Source organism: Lepidothrix coronata, unplaced genomic scaffold, assembly GCF_001604755.1.
Source record: "Lepidothrix coronata isolate B3197 unplaced genomic scaffold, Lepidothrix_coronata-1.0 Scaffold5, whole genome shotgun sequence".
Classification (NCBI taxonomy): Eukaryota; Metazoa; Chordata; class Aves; order Passeriformes; family Pipridae; genus Lepidothrix; species Lepidothrix coronata.
The window spans coordinates 10,969,094-10,990,021 of record NW_016690185.1 but is presented as its reverse complement, the minus strand read 5'-3'; the positions used below and the strand labels follow the sequence as shown (position 1 = coordinate 10,990,021).

General features: G+C 35.8%; 1 protein-coding gene across 1 annotated transcript; it reads left to right on the top strand.

The window, feature by feature from the left end:
* The first annotated feature begins 5,769 nt into the window (after nt 1-5,769).
* On the top strand, nt 5,770-20,707 carry TMEM244 (transmembrane protein 244). Its single transcript, XM_017827469.1, has 6 exons — nt 5,770-5,845; nt 13,811-13,896; nt 14,426-14,499; nt 17,837-17,962; nt 19,701-19,745; nt 20,613-20,707. Exons 3-6 carry the CDS (start codon nt 14,433-14,435, stop codon nt 20,705-20,707), a joined length of 333 nt encoding a protein of 110 aa, XP_017682958.1. The 5' UTR covers nt 5,770-5,845; nt 13,811-13,896; nt 14,426-14,432.
* The last annotated feature ends 221 nt before the right edge of the window (nt 20,708-20,928 follow it).

The window sequence follows — 20,928 nt, the reverse complement described above, 5'->3', positions numbered from 1 at the left end:
TCAGATCAATGGTCCAGCATTTTGGCTAAAAAAATTGAAAACATTGTTTTCAGTGTTGCAATAAGGTGACCTTGCAAGTTCCAGCACTTATGATCTTTTGTTTTCACAGCTCACGGCCAGAAGGAGCCATTAGACCCTGTAGTTTTACATCCTGTAGGATACAATTAGGTTTCAGCCAGACGTGTTACTGTATTACATTCAAAATTAAGCTATTAAGTTAGATGAATAAGGTTTCAATGCCCAAAAAAGTAAGAGATTTGTTAGCCACAGTCAAAAAACAGGATACAGAAGGTTACACTTGTGCCCAAGGCCATGGCAAGAGCTGACAGCCCAGTAGGTGATGTGATCTCAGAAAGTGAACCACACTTTGCATAGCAGAGGAAGAAAAAGTCCTCTCCAGTCCCTGGCAAATCTAAGGTGGTTATTTCTTTCCACCCATGAAATGACTGAAAATCTCCATATATAGGGAGGACACATTGAGCATGACAATAGAAGCAGCACAGCCTTAAAGCATGAATTTGTTCTGCTGAGGTCCCATATCCAGGTGTGTTTGATCTCTGGTACTTAAGAGGAATATCAAAAGACTTAGGGTAACTTGCTTACGTGTTGCTAACTGTTCACAAGGCAGAAAAATGCCATGCTGATTCTTGCTGGTGAATAACTAATGGCACCATGCATGAGATCCCATTGCAATGATTTCTTTACTACACAGTTGAAATTTAACAAGCATGCTGAGGGTGATGCCTACACTATCCCTGAGGCCTGTAGAGGGTGGCAATAAACATCACTTCGCTGGACACAGACTTAGTAAAACTGGAGGGAACTGCACACCTATGCAGTCAGCTCAGTGAACCTACTATACTTTTTCTCAGGAACTGGATTAAAGCAAATCTTTTTAGCCTGAACCTTGCTTGAGGTTCTGACATGTCCTAAACCCTTTGCGTATTTTTAAAAACTGCCAATTTGCCACACTAATTGAAATTAAATCAGAACTCTAATTTTATTTTTGATAGCATTAAATTAATGTCAAAAAGAAATTGCAAGTATGAATTGCCAGCCTATTTCCATAAGAAAATGACAGTACAACTGCCAATCCTTTGTCTTTAAGAACTGTTAAATCTCAAACAAGATAATTCACAAAATAATATAGGTGAAAATTCAGATTTCAAAAAAAAACTAATCAAGATGGATACTAACATCAGTTAATGACACACCAAGGGCATAATATTTAGATATACATTTATATATATGTACATCTGAAATGTAAGAAAGTAAAATAAAACAAGCAAGATAGTTTTTGGCTAACTCTTGCTTTTAAAAGGGATCTGTTTCTGACAGTTGATGTCAGACCAATGAACAATAGAGAAGTATACTAACAGAAAGAAGGCCTATGCCAATTGTTTTTAATGTAGGATCACAAAATATTTTCTTGCATTATGATAGCAACAGTGAAGTGGTACTGCTGTGAAACTGATAAAAATAAGATCTTGAGGATGTTGATGTGTTAATGAATTTTTATAAGTGACCACAAATAGCACTTGTGAATGTGCAGCATCTACTTAGAAAATTCAGCCACTACTACAATATTGTGAGGGTAAAAGGAAAGGATAACATCATAAGAAGTCCCACGCCTAGCTGAGGCTCTTTGTGAACTGATGGATGCAAAATTCTCTAAATTGGAGATTTGTGGCACATGAAGGATTGGGCACTGTAAAATGTGAGCATTCACACAGGTACTGTACAACTGGGCACATATAAAAAGGGATTTTGATTTTCAAGTCTCCTTTGTCTCTGTTGGTATGTGCCACTCCCTATCTCTTGAGTCCCATGGAACATACCTGGTACCTAAAACTGAATGATGGGCCTGAACTCTTGCATTTTCCCTGTGTGATGTGAAGTTAAAAGGCTTAGTACAACAGACTTGATTTAAACAAGCAAACAGAAACAAATATGATATTTACTTACTGTAGGCGCTTTCAGAACCTAAGGTTAAAGAGCCATCTGTTTCTCTGGTGTAATTCCACTGGTTTCAACGGAATCAGGGCAGGATAAATTTGATGCAATACGTTCACCTGGTCACCTAGCACACAGCAGAGATGTTCCCTTTGTGTGGAAGGCTGCACACAATCAGTTTGCCATCTAGTGGCAACTATTTTGAACACAGACAGCACTTTAAACCAGTATGTGATTATTTTAAATAGCTGGATGTATTAAATCAGCTGAGGTGTATGAAAACACACATCATCAGGGAAAAAATATTTTGAAGCCTCAAACGATAACTGCATGTATACCCAGCATTGTGCATTCAGACAGGAAAAATGTCAAGCTGTCTAACAAAAACATTTCCAGTTGCGCTAATACTTTCTGTACAGCATGACTGGATATGTATCACCTGTAGTGTTTTAGATAAAAGAAGATGTAACAACATACTGATGATTAGACACCTTCTAATTCACCCATCTCCTGCTCCTGTCAGTCTCTCTCTGGGATAAAAAGAAATGCTATTACTGAAAATTTTACATAGCCAAACTGTGGCCCTACCTGAGTAGTCTCAGTGACTGGAACTGCAACTGTTCATGTGGGAAAAGCAATGACATGGCCAAGTCAGATTGTTTGTATTAAGGTTATGAGTTACTAATAGAAAGGCTACTCACAGCTAGAGATCATACGCCATAGCTACCCAAATCAGCTACCAGAGTGTGCTCAGGAAATGCAAAAAAGATGTACTTTTTGGTGGTGGGTGGCCTGGTAGTACTTATGCACTTATGTGAGTGGGTTTATTTTCCCTATTTTTAGTGTTCATTTGGCTGTTCTTAAAAGTAACTGGACATTTATCTGCTTGTAATACTTAAATGATCTTTGTTACTATACTATTCCTTGCTTGACTATTATTACCATGTGTATCATAACACAGGAAATGTACCTGACACAGAAAAATGCTATTATCTTTTTATAATTGATTCAAACTCAAAGTGGCAAAGACTTCTGCCCTGCCTTCTTCACAAGGATTTCCATAGATTTCATAAGAACCTCAAAACTCCATCAAAATCAGCATCAGCTTACAGGTCCCTAGACCTGATTTTAGGATAGTAAAAAAATATGAGTCCTGCATGTCTAAATTCTACTGGGAGCCATTTCCATAATGATGGAGACTAAATACTTGAAAGCCAATTGATGTCAGTCAGTCTAGAAGACATGCCAATAGCTAGCAGTAGCTAACATCAGTCAATGACAGGAACCAGAGAATAACAAAAGCTCAGCTATGAACACAGGTCCTCCAGTTTTAGAGTATCCTGAATTGGAAGGGGAAATCCCCCAAATGCTGGAAACTTGAGCAATGGGATGGGAAAAATTAGATTTAGAGAAGATTTTAGGCTGCTGAAATTCATATTAGGATGTCATTAGCTCTTATCCTGCAGAAGACCATTTAATAATGAAATCTATTAAACTGGAGCTGTACTAAAGAGCTGTTGAAATACATTTTGGAGATGTCATAAATACAATTTTGCTTGTTTGTTTTCTGACAAATATCAGCTGGATTTAATGTCAGAGGAGCAGTAAAATTGAGTAAAAATTCTTCAGATGACAAAATTTATCAGGTTTCACAGATTAATGATATGTCTGCTTACACTGTAGTAGTCAAAATATAAATATACACAGACTTTTCACTGACTTACTGAATGCATCTGTACTGAATCTCCTATTCAGTGATCACAGACAATTGCTCAATTTATTGAAAATATACTTTACCCTCATTTGCGAACCTAGTTGTGATAAAGTGACTTGCATTCTGTTCTGGGCCATGAATCATACTCACAAGAGTTAATTAAAGTTCTAATGGCAGGGTCAACGAGGTCAAGTGAATGAGTTTGTCTATATGTAATTAGGGCAGAACGGAAGATAATGAAGTTCAACAGGTGTAACCAAGAGCAGAAGCTGTCTATTGTATTAAAGTGCTTGACTCGAAGATTCGAAATTGTTTCTGAGTAAAAAGTTGGGAAAAATATCTTTTTACCTGTAAATTGAAGAAATTTTTCTCTAGAAATGACAGGTCTGAAAACAGACAATGTCCCAGTGCCATCTTCATTCTCATTTTCAAACCTGCTGAACTCAAGCATGTGAATAACACAACTGTTTCAACAACACACATTTTTATTTTCTAGGCAAATGCAGTGTATCTATGACTGCAGAAAAATCAAGATAAATGAGAAAATTTTGTAGATGGAAATTCACCCAGGATGTGGTTTATTTCACATCAGATCAGTTTTAGAATTCTTGTATTTTCTCATATTAGAAGGATGAGTTCAAACTAAAGATGGCAAATAACAAAATTCATGAATTTGTGGCGCTTTTCAATCTAATAAGAAAATACATAATTTATCCTTACTCCTCTATACAGGCATCTCTTGCTGACAAGCTTACTCTTTCTAAAACAATCACTTTCCTCAAGTACAGATAAACAGAAAAAGCATACTCCATGAACAGGACAAAATGCATGCAGAATAATTTACTGCATAATCCTAAGGACCCAGTGAAAAAGCACTGAGGCAGGTTTATTTAAACTCTCTCTTTAGACAGCGAAGGGAAAGGTGTGAACATGTAAGTGTCCCAATAGTCCTTCCCCAGCAATCCCCCAGCTGTATATTAACACATTTATGATAGCTACTGGCAGTGCAAATTTCTTTCTGCTACTTTGCCCACACTGGAATCAGCCCTTCAATCAGAAGGTACACTTCTGCAAATGAAAAAGGAGTTCAGTTTCCACGCCCAATCAATCCTGGTATCTCCCCTAAGAGCCCCAGAAAGAGAGGGTTAATTAGTGCCATGTATTACTGTGCTGGGGACACCTGCCTGCAGTGAACGAAAATGAGACCATTAGGTCATTTTGTAGAGGCTTTACAGTTACATCTATCCCAGTGAATTAAAACAGTGACTGGGAACAATCCCAGGAAGAGAAATGGGGTTGCACATTGAATTAAATGGTGTCAGGAAAGGTTCTTGCCGGTGCTGGCTCGAACAGCCGCAGAGGAAGGCACACGCCTTGGTCATGCTCCCCAGGCAGCTTGTGGGCAACCACTCTGTCTGGTGGAGTGAGGACACACTAGCGATGCCACGTCACATGGCCCAGGAGCATCCAGGGCACTTTTATGTTACCAGTATACACATAGTGTATCTTTACTTGTTAAAGCTTTCACATAATATATAAAATTTATAACTGAATCAATCATAAAACAGATAATCCCAGGCCCATCAAGGAAAACCACTGATCCAACTCTGCAAGACCAGAGGAGCACTGACATACAATGGCAGGCAGGAATACAAATTACATCTTCCTGAGGAGCGAACACCTTCCAGGTTTTTATCAGAAAAGGCTCAGCTCCTTTGCTCCTTTGTGAAACCCATCAAGATGAGTCACGGGGAGCTTCTCTCTGGATCACCTTTCAGGCTGAGGGAGTGGGACACAGTATGGGATGCAGGGAGAGAGTGTTTTTTGGGATTTCCCACATTTATTATGAGATGTTTAGAGGCAGAACCAAAGGCTCGAATAGGAGCGATTTAGGTGACTGGTGAAGGAATAAGTGTGGAAAAGGGTGTTTGGGAGAGTCTAGGCCTCTCCAGTCTGTGAGAACTGGAGTGGGTTTGCAGCATGTCCTGGCCTCAGCAACTGGACAGACTGGGATCCAGCGGCCAACTACTGGGCAGACCGAGTGCTGACCCAGCTGCTGGAGTTGGGTCACAGCTACCTTGCACGTGTGTATAAATATATCTTCTCACCAATGGGCCTTCAACCTACTCAGCCAATGAGGGGGGGCAGAATGAGACCATTGGTGTTGTCTGTGTTTGTGTAAGTGGTTTGTGGCCCTGTCTGTGACCTGTGTGGCGTACATGTATATATGTGCATATATATGCATATATGTGATATATGTGCATATATTTGCATATATGCAATGTATATGCATATATATGTGTGCTATGTGTGCGTGTGCTTACTTGGAATACATTTCAACCTTGCTACTGTTTCATCCTGGGGGCATGGAGCTGCAGCAGCCTATCTCCAACTGTTTAATCCAGCATGATATATTTTCCTCTAAATGTAGCAGCAATTTTACAGCCCACTCCTCAGTTTTTGTGGGCCTAGTCCTAAAAAGATTTTTCAGTGCTTCACTGTACTTACCAAAAATTCCCACTAACACTAGTGGAAATGTCAGAATATCTTCAAAATGTAGGCTTGAGCTAATCAGCACATTAAGCTTCTCAGCAGAAAAGCCAAATATTGATTTTTTTTTTAAATACAGGCAATTAAATTTGCTTCTTAGACATACAGTGGGGCCAGGGTGGAAAGTTTACATTGCTGCAATTGTGTTATAGCTTCTCTCTGGATAAACAGAAGACTTCATTTTCAGTTCTATCAATCTACACCATTCACAAACAATAAAATTAATTTCTAGTTTGAATAAATAAAGCTCACTAAATTGGTTTCTTTGCCAATACTTTCAAGCTTTAGATTGTACTTGTTCACAAAGCCAACAGTGTCAGTTAACAAAACAAAAGATGTTGTTTACTATTTTTGCTATTAATTAAGCCAGCTACTTAGATACAAGTAGCTCATTGGGGTTAATTATCTCTAAAAAGAATCCCATTCATTTGCAGTTTGCTAATCAGAAAGAATTATACCAATTTTTGAGTTGAATTCTTTTAGTGCTATGAACATTTTAGAGTTTGTGAGCTTTTACAAAGAAATTCAAGGAGACAACTTTTCAGGAGCTGAAAGTCCCTAAAATTCACATCTTTTTTAATCAATTATATTGAAAGCTCTTTTACAGTGTATTATCAAGAATAAGAACATTGTTAAAAGCAATTCAACAAAACTTAGAACTAAGAATAGACTGATACATTCAAAGCACATTCCTTCTTCCATTGATTCTCTGATTTCCCATCCCTCAAAATTTATCCATCTACAACAGAGGTTAAAGAAGGAAATAACCTAATTTCTTTAATCCTCATGGAGGTAGAGACTAGACCTCATACAATTCTGGCTCCTCCCATATGGGAGCCAAGCTGTCATATTAAGGCTGTATAATGTATATATGACCAATACCAAACTGTACGGGCTGTCTTTCTTAGGATACAACTAAGCTATATTTGCTAAGTTGTAACACTTTTTAAGTCAAGTTAGTTCCCTTCACTGCACTGACAGATTCTTCCAGTCACTGCAGTATAAGAACAAAAATAGTGGCCACCATTTATTTTTCTAAGTTCTTCTACCCTTGTACACAATGTAAATGTAGTTCCTCCCTATCAGCAGATGGAGACAGAGTACACATGTTTTGATGTCATCATCCAATTAATTAAAAATTTCTCACCACACAACCCAGTCAGCATCCATTTGGTTGATCTTTGTATTTTTTTTTAAAGATTACAGGATAATGAATGTAAGCTTGGGGTTTAGTAATTTCTCTGATTTTAAAACTGTTTTTCGGGTTTTGGAATTACCTAAGAAATATGATTCTGGGTCTAGTCATACTTTTCAAGGCACAGAGCTCTAGTGCAAACAATCATCAGAACAGCAACACAAATTCTGTGTTCTCTTTCATATGAGATATTCCTGTAATATTGCTGTATGATATAGTTCTTCAAATGGTTGTTAATTATTTTCACAGTGCTATTCGACAGCATGATAAATTGTGGGTGTAAATGGTAACATTCTAAAAAAACCCCAAATCCAAAAAACAAACCCTAAGTAATAAGCTTAGCTAGTGAACTTAGCTGTAAGCTTTATAAAAATTTCCTCACAATTCATTATTACATTTGACTTTTTGTTTTGGCCTAGGTAGCAGATATTACTTAGCAGGAACTAAGTATTGCCTTGGTGCCATGATCATATTCTTAAAAAGAGTTACTACCCTATAGAAGTATCCTCAATTTTACTTTTAAAAGGTGTTCTCCATTCTGCAATTTTCTGCAGTTAAGGTTTTTTGAATGTCTCTTACATCTTATCCATTACATATCACTACAAAGGAAGTATATGTGTACATCCAAATGTCAAATAACAGTTTTTATTAACTGTTCTCAAATATGTGAGGGTCAGATATTAATATCCTACCAACATAACTGTTTCCTGGGTGTTTCTGTAAAGCCAACTAGCACAAACTCCTGGGGTTCAAAAGTAATGGAGTACTACTTTTCCTAATAGCCCTAAAAAAATTCTATAGTGTAATGCTTAAAAAAATGGTATGTATTTAAAAGTAGGGCTTGTTGAAACCAAATTAGATCATTTATTTTAACTTCTATTAAAACTTGTCTTCCATCTCTCTCTGCTGAATAGGAGTTGTCATTTCTCCTAAATCTGGCCTAGTAAATGTTAAGAAAATAAAAAATACAAAAATTATTATTCCATTATCTCAACATATTGCTAACAGGAACACAACATCTTTATGCTTAACATTCACTATTGAGTGATTCCGCAAGTATTTTGGGTCACACACAGTTTCTGCCACTTCCAAGTTTGATTTGCTCCTATTCACTGGGTTACCAGGTGTTTCCAATCTTGAATTGGAATTCAGGTGTTTCCAATCTTGAAGCAAGGATGCAACAGAAATATTATCCATTCTCTCAGAATATTTAAAGTTTTCAACTGTGCAACAGAAATGGAAGGAACTTCTTAGTCTTCCCAACAAATCCATGCTTACAGCTTCCATTATATTTCAGTCAAAGTTGCTGACTGTTTCTATCATCAGTCTGGCTAAATTGACTCTTTGTGAAGAAGTAAGTCAGTGAATGTAAACTCTTGTTAGCTTTAATAATGATCTTAGATTAATGCAATCCATTACTTTTTCAATTATCTTGCTACTTAAAGCTACTGCAAAAGTTTCTGTGGGTTGTTTTCAGCTGATGCTTTGGGGTAGATAGTACGTTCTTTGAATGAACACTTTTCCTCCTTTTCAAATATTTTTTAATCATTCAAGCAAATATTTCTTCATTAATTTGCTACTTATGACTATTTCAACTGTTTAGGCAAATTAATTTGCAGGGTTTTATTTTGTTTCAGTCTATTTCTTTGTCATCACTTCAGCTCTCAAAATAGGACTTAACTGATGTACAGATTTTCATGCTAGTATTTTTGCACAGGAAGGAATTTCACACAGTACTACTAGTAATTTCCCTGACAGTATTCACAATCTGGAGCTATCAAATCTGTGACTGAAAGCTCTTGTTTGCTGAGCACAAACTGCATTTTAGAGCAGATAGCATTTATTTTGTATGACTAAAAAGGCATAAAAAATCCTAATGAAACTCACACATATTATGTTAGTGTCAGCAGAAAAAGAAGTTTTTTCTTGGTTCAGTTTCAGAAGTGTCTCCTTTTTCCAAATAACACAGCATTCTGAATCATAATGTGCCTGTAAAAAGTCAAATTTGAATCCATTAAGGAACTGCTCAGTAGAAGTTGGATGTACTCTAAAGCACATTAAATTTCCTTCTACTTTCTTAACCTAATTATACCTAATTTAATGTGTATTATACCTGATGTAATAAAGTGATAGTCAGAAGAAAAATGTTAGCAAAGAACATTGTGAAGAATGTACCACTCCACATCTACAGTCAATAGAATTAATGCTAGAAAATGTAAAGCTAATTAAAAGTAGGCAGTTACAATAACCCCAAGGAACTGTGATCATATGAATGCTGAAAAAAAGCAACTGAAAGGTAGAAAATAATAACAATGTTTGTCTAAATAGCCAAGTTATATTATAGATATGCTTTGGCTGACTGTAGCTACAAAAGTATGAGCATTAAATGAGCTAGTAGGATTTTCTCTTTGCTCTTCAGCGGCTTATAGTTAACTCACAGATGTCTTCTGTCTCAATTCAGCTTAATCCAATCAACTCACCTCACTCTGCCCTATACTTACCTATAAAATGTATTTTGGGGTGAAAACCAGCTGCTTCTTCCTGCCGATGCTGGCATACAGAATATAGCAACAGCACTTCCTTTCACTCATCATGTGTCCATGGCTCTCAAGGTCAAAACTGCTGAAACCAAGGTAAAGGGAATTGAGTTTATTTAGTGTTGTATGTCACCAGATAGTATTTAGAGAATTAGAAAACTACTGCGGGGCTTGAATGAGCTGTTGCTTTCATTCTTACAGACTGTTCTTTAATGTTCTCTTCCTGAGAAAACCCAAAATTAAAAGGACACTTTATACTACAGTGCTGGTAGTAAGTACTGCAAAGTGTTTTTTATAAAAAGGATTTTAAAATATGTGGTATTGTCCCATTTATGAGATATAATTCTTAGAAGTGTCTAATGAAATTCTACATTTGATGTCACCAGTGATTTCCTAAGATTGTTCCTTTAAGTTGTTTTGACATATAATAAATAACCCTGTAGTTTTTAACTTGTGGTTTTTTTGCTTTGAAATACCAGAAGACCTAGAAAGGAGAATATAGTTTGAAAACAGGAAGTATTCTGAGATTTAAAAAATGTATGTTTAAATTTCTGTGGCAAAGTCAAATAAAAATTGAAGTAGAATATGATACAACTAGAAAATTTTCAAAGTGTTTTCATTTTCATGTTAGTTGCATTTCCTTAGCTTACTCAACTGAGCAAAGCACACTATACTTAATACCTCACTACCTCCCTAAGATAGGGCCTAAGAATATTCTGGGTGCAAAGAGAAAACTCCTGTGCCTTTGATGCCAATGAAAGTTTGTCACTGACTTCAAGGCTAGGAATTCACCTACTGTAATTAGAGGTCAACAGGTCATCAGCTGACAGCCGTCCTTCAGTCCTGTGATTTTTCCCTTCACTCCTGTCTCCCCACTTTTATTACAGTAGGAATCTACATCTAGAGCAGATAAGGCTTCACAGAGGCAGTTGCAAGAGGGGGGGCAGTGGATAAAGGAGAATTACATGAAAAGTGCAACTGCTCAGAGCAGTGGAATGAAAATAATTCCCACCAAATATGTGCCAAAGATTAACCTTACAGTGCTTAAAATTACTTTCAGGGGAGGATGAGACAGCACGGCTGCCAAACTTGCAACTAGCACATCATTGTATTCAATTCACATTACTGCAGTAATGGTGTGCACTGTGGAAAAGAAAGGATCAAATGGGTTATTTGGACAATTTTCATTTAGAATAAGACTGCAGACAGTGAAAAAGACCTGTATTTAGCCCTCAGACCAACCTGGCTGAAGAGATTAATCATTCTCAGTTTTTGCTTGTCTTTGTTTTGATGTATGGAAAAAAGAAAAGAGTAAGTCTATCCTGGATGTTTTCTTATTGACAAATATCTGTTTGTACAGGCATGATGGCTTTCCCTTCTATATAATTAGAAAATAAAGCTCTTTACTCTCTTTTCTTGTGGGACATACATGCACTACTCAATATTTAGCAACTACAACATTTAGCAATATAAAAATAATTAGTTTGCTAAATTCACAGTATCCCCACTTCTGTCAATGTTGAATGCTTCTGTAAGTTCATTATCCACCACATAACCACTCACACAACCAAGACCAGAAGTGAGCATTAGAGTTGGAGTTTCATCCACAGAGGCATCTGCTTTTGCTTTGTAGGATCTCCTACTTCCAAAGGCAGTTTATTGTATTGTAATTGCCTTTACAGTTCAACATTTTCTTCATGGATCTTTTGAATTTGTCTAGCTAACACTTGTAGCTGTTTACTTCTTGTGGCTTTTCTGATAGATTAAGGAGCCCTTAAGTACCTGGTATTTTCTGCCTGTGAAGGTACTTATCCATCATAATCAAATCATCCCGCAGAGATAAACAGATTGACCTCTTTAGGGTTGTAGTCCTACTGAAGAAAAACCCCAAACATTTCTAGCCATCAGCTCCCTTTTGTGTCTTTTCTGTGTAGCTTTTTAATTTTTTAAATTACTTTAAAAATTGCTGACAGTAAAAAGAAAACAGAAACCAAAACCACCAAAACCCAACAACAAAACAAAACCAAACAAACAAACAACAAAAACCAAAATCACCTTAAGCACCAAAGCCTTAAGGGGTTTTTTTGTGTCTCAATATTGCAAGAGAAACTCATAAATATGAGCTAGTATGAGTTAATGTTCATCTGAAGCCCTTCTCAGTCTCTGCCTCCTTGAATAAGGGCTCCACTTACAAGCACAGAACAAACTAAATCAAAATGGAAATTGCACTTTAAAGCTGGCTTATGTTTTACATTTTTCACTGCAATCTCACCTGGCAACTGCGTTTTATTTAAAAATGAAGACTTAAAAATATTTTATACCTTAAATTTTCTCTAAAAAAAATTATTAATTTTGAATAATGTGTCAAGAACATCACCCAAATTTATCCTCAAAATCTATGGCAATAAGGGCACTCAATAACCAGTTTTAAAAAAAAACTTGAACAAAGGTAAATAAATAAAAAGAGCGGGCCTCTTTCAAGCATTGCAAAGTGGAAATTATTCGTGAAACTTCACAGTATCTTATATATTTCTTTTTTGGTTTTATTCCTTTAGTCTTAGTTGTTCTCCAAATACTTCTTGCTTTTACTATGAATATGCAATTCTTTTTCCCCCCTACTTTGGTCCCTAAAACCAACCTACATGATTCCTTTCACCTTTCTTTAGAACTGCGTCCTATTCTCTATTAGTTGTTACCTATTTTTTTCTAAAATTCATTTCTATTGTAAATATGGTGTCACTATTCAAAGAGGTAAATATTGGCTTATTTTGCATTGACATAATATTTCACTACATGCAATCTACAGTCTCTGCTTGCCATTTTGATACAGTCCTCGTTATTTTACTACTTCATTTAGGCACAGCCACTTCTTATAGATTTAATTCTGAATGAATACCTGTATTTGGTACATTTCATTATCTTAGTCTTCATTTTTCCATTTTAAATTTACTTTTGATCAACAGAGAAGAACTCCTGTAAAACATCAAAACTTTCAAACTCTCTTGCTGTTAGCTCAATTCCATTGATCTCAAGGGAAATTCAGCATGGCATCTTCCAGAGCACAATAAAATGTATGGGCTTAGGGCCTATATTTATACATCCAAGTGTATTAACTTAATAACGGAATCACTGTAATAATTATGTTCCTTTTAGATCATTATTGTTTAATGGTTGATAGTTTGGAGATCTATGGAGGTGTCTTACCAGATGAGTTGGGTAAACACATATTGCTGGTTTCAAATATTTGACAGCCAAATTGGAGGAAGGGCAAGAAGCCTTAACTCATTACATGAGTTGTACCTGGGCTAAGAATTTATAAAATAGTCTACTTCTAAAACAAAACCTGGAATGCTTTAATATAAGAAAGCAAAATACAGGCACCCATCCTACATGATGTAAATCATCATGTAGCACAATATTGAAGATGGACAATATGATAGCAATTCTATCTACAGACACTGTCTTTCTCATGACCTCTCTCTATCTGTATTTTTTTAGAGGAAAGTAGATCAGAAGATGCTGGATTGAGGGGATAGGCAGAGAAGAAAACAACCATATAGAAAGAGTGTAATAACTGTCAAGAAATGTCCTCATTTTCTGAAGACATGTAAATTCAATATATAATGGGTATACAGCAATATATGATAAAAAAAGCCATAAATTGTAACCACATTAGGAGCAGAAATGTACCAAAGAGGTTTTAGTACTTTTCTGTAATTAGCTACAGCAAAAATTCTGCCTAAATATTTCATTTTACAATTCTTTTTTCACATTATGGCTGATAGAAATCTAGAATTATTTTCTGACAATACCTGATGTAAACATGGCATTTAGGTTTTCCTGTCTTATGTCCTTTTGCAGGTTGTTCTGGTGAACCTGTTGATATGCATAGTAGTTTTCTACACTGTGTACTATGTGGTCCTATCTGTGTGCTTCGCAGTATTCAAGTAAGATTTCCTTTTCTTTAGTCTAATATGCTGGCATATGGCAATTGGATATCATGGGTAGAGATATGCCTGTTTAAAGGAAGCATCCCGACTGGAGGCATCCAATCCCAGTTATCCTGTGAAAATATTTTTCAAATTCAGTTAAATTTTTTTGCCTGAACCTTCTTTCAAATGCACAGATTTGCAAATAGAGACTCAAAACTAATATAAAATGTTGGTTCTAATATACTTGCTTGCACTTGCACCATGTAAATTATTGAACGTAAGAGAAAAGATGACATAAAAAAAGGAAAAGAAAGATTTTATAGTCAATAAAAAAGACAAATTATACTCCCTTTGGAAGTTATTGGTTAGCATGTATAGTGCCAAACGTCATAAATAAAAGTGGGCAAGGGCAAAACCACAACTTAGAATGGTACTCGAAGAGTATTCACTTTGAAACCCCATTTAAAAACACCCATAATATGTTATATAGTCACTAAGACATTACTAAACTCTCTGGTTAAATTTATTCATTCTGTTTCCACAGGATTAAAATGTTGGATGGTTTGGCACCTTTTGATTTTAAGACAAATCCCTCATGGATTAACCCATATTATTTAGGTAACTGAAGTTTGTTTCTTTTTTTTCCCCCTCAGTAAAGAATATATATCTGGATATAAACTTGTCTTCCAATGGACAGTATTTTAAAGCTGTTTTAATAACAACAATGATTTCTGTATTTTAACTACACTGCAATTAAATGTTTATGCACTTCTCATTTCTGTACTGCTACTTAACATTCAAGTGATTTTTAGGCTTTTTATTGAGTTCTTCTGATTTCATATCATCTGAAGGAAACACTCTACTTTGCCAGGATGCTTCATTTTCATTGCAGAACAATTACCTATTCTCCATCAAGTTCCTCCACAAAATTGTTTAATTTAATTTTCTTACTACAGCATATTCCTTATGAATCATTGGATCCAGATCTGAGGAGTAGGTCATGTTCAACAAATTGAAATTTTGCTTTGGTGATGCTTGAATACAGTGGGCATTAAAATATAAGGTTTTGATTATAGCTCAATCCCTAAACATCTTTATATATTCTAACACAAATTTCGGCAATTTTTCTGAAGCTCTCAAACTATATTCTTTTTCCTAAACTGTCATTCCTAAAAAATTACACGCATACATAAAATTTTACCAGATTTTTAATCTATTTTACAAAGGCAAACCTCATAACCCATCAGTAAAGTAAGAAAACCTCAAAAGTAAATTGGTTAGTTCATCAGGTTAAAAGAGTAATAAAAATGCATGGGTGTTTGTACAGTGTCAATACTTTGTCTGATTTCAGACAAAGAAAGAACATTTCTGTTATAGCAGTGGAAAAGAAAATTAAAGCATATTCCATTAGAATTAATTTTCAGGGCCCTAATGTAATTACTGTATCTCAATATGATTTTTCCCTAAAAATTTTATCAGTTAGTTTGATGCAACATGTGTATATGCCAAAGACAGCAGCTATGTCATGCAAACAGTTAGTACTCCACCCTTTGTTCTGTCCACCCAATGAAATAACATGGAAACGCAAAACTCAACAGCATCTGATTAATGTCTAAGGAAATAGAGTCAGAATTAAGATCTCTGAATGATGTTGCAAATTGAGAATTAGTTTACTCAGAGTTTCTCTCATGCTTGTTAAAAATGGAATTATGTCTTAAGACAACCTCAGAATAAAGATGGAAGTCAGCTCAGAAAGTGAAGTATCCTTTCGGACCCAGTTTTGTGAAAAGTTCCTAGAGCATTTGTCTACACCAAGCATAATTTAAAGAAATACTATCTCATGAAATATAGTAAACAAAAATACTATAATACATTGTCAAACATTTTTAAAGTGTTATTTCCCACTTTCCACGTGGAGTTTTTCCAGTTAAATTTTTCTTATTTTTTTTAAACTACTGGGTGAGAAATCCATAATACAATAGGAAGTAATAGATACTATAAATAAAAGAATAAAATAGAAAGGCACAAAATGCTGCCAAATTAAATTTCACTGTATAAATTAAATATACTGGAAAAATTAAATATGGTTTCTCTACTGTCAGCTACAGTAATCATAGGTATTATGTTACTGCAATGGTAAGAAAAACAAATAAATAATTCAAATAAAAATGTTGCTTTTATAAGCCTGTGTGATTAAAATGAAGAACAAATTGCATTTAGATGGACAATTTTATGAATTACAAATTCACAATTATGTCCTATTGTATGGGAAATCGGGACTAGAGCTAGAAGAGACATCACACATTTTCCATTCAACCCACTACTATCCCAGATTGCCACACAGCATAAAATCAAACTTTGCCATAAAAGTGATAATGTTTGATCCTGTTACCCATAATAGCAAGTAAACAAGCTGACAGCTAAGCACCACTCCTTTGATGTGTTGAAGAATACAGGTCACCAAATGCCATGTGAAGTTCCTCTGTGCTTTCCTGCCCACAGAACAGGTCTGGCTTGCCTGTGCCATGATTTCTACAGAGCTGCATCCCATGTCAGAGGAGATGGTCACCACAGGCTGGTGGCATGGCATGGTTCAACACACTCCAGAGAAAGCATCAGGGGACAGAAATGCACCATTCTGTCACCTAGAGAAGGAATTTTCTTGGTCAGATAACTTTAATAGTCCATTTTGGCAGCATAATTTTGTTATTATCACTGTGCTGGTAATCCCCATTCACAGTTTAACACAACACAGAGATAGCTGCTGAATGTCAGGCACAGTGACAGCATGATAGCTGTGGCAGCCCTGGTATCAGCACCAAGAAAAACCAGGCTCCTGGTTGTATGGATGGACTGCCTCTGCTCACCTTCCAGGCTCTCTGCAATATCTCCCCTTGCAGGTCTCTCTAAATGGTTGTGAGATATATATATACTCTGGTATATATAATATACAAATATATGGTGAAATGAAGGGACAAAGCTATGAAGTTTCTTATCAAACATAACCCCTTAAGCACAAAATTTTTCTTTAGATGAGAAAAATGTTACCTATGTCAGTATCAACCAAATCTATTTGGTACCATATACAAAGAGTGTATATGTCCCTGAGGAAAATTTCCATGAAATTTCTCTTCTAGGCTATCTAAATTATGTGTAATCCTGTCAATAGACATAATCCTGCTAATCCTCATGTTCTTACATAAAATAGATGACATTTTAAAGTCTATAGGCAAATCAGGATACAATCCATGCAGATGTCTGTGGCCAAATTAGAAATTATCTTTGTAATGGAAACATAAGCATAATATTTCACAGAATCATAGAATCATAGAATCATCAAGCTTCGAAAAGACCTTTAGGATCATCAAGTCCAACCATCAACTCAGCACCACCACCATGTTCACCATTAAACCATAACCTCAAGTGCCATATCCATATGCTTTTTTAAACACTTTCGAGGGCGATGACTCCACCACTTCCCTGGGCAGTTCCAATGCTTTACAACCCTTTCTGTGAAAAAAAATTAAGATCCTAATATCTATTCTAAACCTCTCCTGATGCAATTTAAAGCAATTTCCTCTCTGGTATAAGAGACCGATCCCCACCCAGCTACAATCTCCTTTCAGGTACTTGTAGAGAGCAATAAGATCCCCCCTTAGCCTACTTTTCTCCAGGCTAAACAACCCTAGGTCCCTCAGCTGCTCCTCATAGGACTTATGTTCCAGACCCTTCACCAGCTTTTTTCCCCTTCTCTGGTCACGCTTCAGCACCTTAACATCTTTCTTGTAGTGAGAGGTCCAAAACTGAACTCAGTGATCATGTAAGAAAATTTGCATAACTATCTCAGGTATTTTAACATTGCACTGCTATCATTTTATTTTGCATTGCTATCATTTATATGAGAGGAAGCCTTTCAAAACTGTGTTTGATGAAAATATCCTATTTTCCTTTACAGTTCTTGTGATATCATTGGAAATAACTTTCTTCATTTGTGGTCTGCTGTTTGCTCTGGTTGTGGAAGAATGGGTTTGGGATTATGCTGTAACAGTTACTATTATTCATATCATCATAACTTCAGTTGGTAAGTAGGTTTACTGCTAAATATTTGCATAGTATCACAACAAATCAACTATGATTCATCTACTGTATTACTGGTCTAACTTAATATTCTTTAAAGCTAAACAAATATATATCTCTATTTTCCATCCATTTGACTCATGCCTGTATATCAATCCTCCCATTTAAAACTGTTCTGGATTGTTGCAGAATTTTAAATCACTATTTTGTTATTAAAAAAATCACAGGTTCAGTTCACAGTCTAACACTTCATATGAAACAAATCCAGCCTAGATACAACTTCAGCATCTAGGACGTGGGGGTTATTTCAAATCAAAAAATTAATAGTTGTTCATGTCCTGACACTTTAAGATCTACTCATTTAACACTTTAACTCTAGTTCAGAGTAAAAAGGAGTTTGGCTTCAGCAAAGTCAATGCAAAGGTTTTGAGTTAAATCTTTGAACTAAATCTCTTTGAGGAAAATGAAGCATTTTATCATTAAAACTTTTTCCCCCCTGAAACTCTTTCCCTCAAAGGAAAGAAAAGAACTAGCTGCTGTAAATGAGACTCATCATCACTTTTTGCCAGCACCTGGTAACCTGCTTCCTCTTCTCAAGATGTTTAGCAGAATGCTTCTATGGCTAATTAGGAAATATAATTTAACTCTATCTTTGCCAGACCCCATTGGGGATTCTTTTCTCTTGTAACAGTGAGCTTAGTATGATTATTCTAGAATTTAGAAAAACGAAAAACACCACTGACAAATTAGGACTACTTTCCTACTACATAGTAATCAATCTTCCCTTTTCTGTTGCTTTGTCCATTTGTCTTCTAGCATTTTAGACAGATGGAGATTCCCCAGTTCCTATGACAAATTAAGCCAGAGACCAACAGAGACTTCATCTTAAAAAATTAAGCATAATTTCCCATCTACTGAATTTGATTTCCTGGAATTTAAACTACTGTTATTCCTCATTAATAACTTCTGTATTTAAATCAAGGAATTTACAAAAACTACAAAAGAATCTGCTTTGTACATAATTTATACAGGAAGATAGCATCTGTCATTAAAATAGATGATGCATTTTGATGTCCAAACAGCCCCAGATTTGTTATTTCTTCTTTCAGATGGCCAACCAAACCTCTGCTGGCTGACCTTGAGCAGTGTGCCTCCTAGCCCACTTTATTACCTCTACAGTTCTGTCACTTTTTTGGGGGGAAGAAATACTGAGACATATAATGGCCCTGCAGCTGATCATGGAGGGGAGATGTGGGTCAGCTTGCATGAGGCAGGGGCCAGTGCCTGGCCCAGGAGGGAGCATGCCATGCTACAGTGTTAGCCTGCGCTGTGCAGCCCCAGCTGTCTGTCACACATGGCATCAGCCATTACACAAAAACGTCAGGCTACTGAATTTATTTGGATTGTAACAGTATGTAGGCACTCTAGCAGGGAAATGGTGTCTCTGTAGCGCTAAACTGTGTACAGGTAAGTAATAAAAAAGGCATTTCTTCTGCAGGGTGTCTAAGAGGTCGGTTTAGCACACTTATTAGGTTTAGACTTGTGTTCCAGTGGGATCCTTCACGTGGCTAAGCTTAATGGTATGGTATCTGAATAATCAGGACCTAAAGCATTTGCCCTTTCATGTAAAATATATAATCTATGAAACATAACTAAGCAGACCTTTGATAACATGGCACACTGTTTACATATCCCAATTCTTAGTTTTAAAATTTACATTTCTACTTTTCTTCTTCTTGCAGTTATGTCTGAATTCCCCCTGATGTTACACTGGTGGCTGGCGTTAGGTATAATGACATTCTTTAAAGTTTAAGTTATTAGAATCTGTGTACTATTTATAGTATGAATTGTTTCTATTAACTGTCTGTTGCCTCACTAATCTGAGAATTTTCAACATTTAAAGAGGAAATATAGGTTTTTCATTTATACTTCTTTTAATGACACAGGTAAGTAATGCTGGACTAGCACTTGCCTCATCTTAACAAAAATCTCTATTAAAACCAGGATGTGCTCAGCTTATGTTAATCTTGCAAACAAACAGCAGACACATAACTTGAAATAAGTCATGATTAAGTCCTGACTAATCAAACTATCTCAATGCAGGTGTCAAAAAGACAGTTGTCCAAACTAGTCTTCCTTGATACCCTTTACAATCAATGGGAAAACCCGCACACTTCCAGAAGCAAGTTTTATAAAAACTATGTACAGGTACTTAAGATAGATGAGAAAAATTCCAGTCATCATGTTTCTTCAAAGTGAATGGCAAACGTACATTTCTGAATGTTTAATTTTCTGTAAAATTAAAAGCATAGATTTGTACTTGAAAAACAGATTATCTTGAAAAATAGTTTAGAGAAAAGGACTGGCTTCTGTTCTTCTTTCTTATATGATGGATAACAAAGATCAACAGCTGCAGTAAATTCCTAAATGATGGAGAGAGGCAAATAAATTCCCTGTCCTGCAACTAGTTTTGCATCAGCAGCTGCTGGGTCTCGTATCTTTGTGGGTACGTAAATCCTTGAACAAAACATTTAAGTAGATGGATCATTTTTTTAAAAAATTGAAGACAAAAAGAATGCCAGTTTAAACTTTTATCATAAAGCTTGTATTCCACTATAAAAATTAATACAAAACAGCCATATCTTTTCTTTCAGGATCTGGAGTAATTTCAATGATTTGTGGAGGACAGATTTTGGCATACTGCTTGTTCAAAGACAACTTCATTTACCCCATTCTAGATGATTTTTGAAAAGGAAAATTAGAACTTGCTTCTATATCTGTATGATTTTTATGTTTTCATTAACAGTGTAATTAAAATGAAGATAGCAACTCTCTAATGTTTATCTTACCAGACCTCTTGTGTCTTATGTTTTTTTGCGATGTCAATGTCATCACTTTCAGCTCTTGTATGTACATTTTCCATTAATCAAATAGTTAGATACACTCTGTTTTAAAAGAAAGAAGCCATAA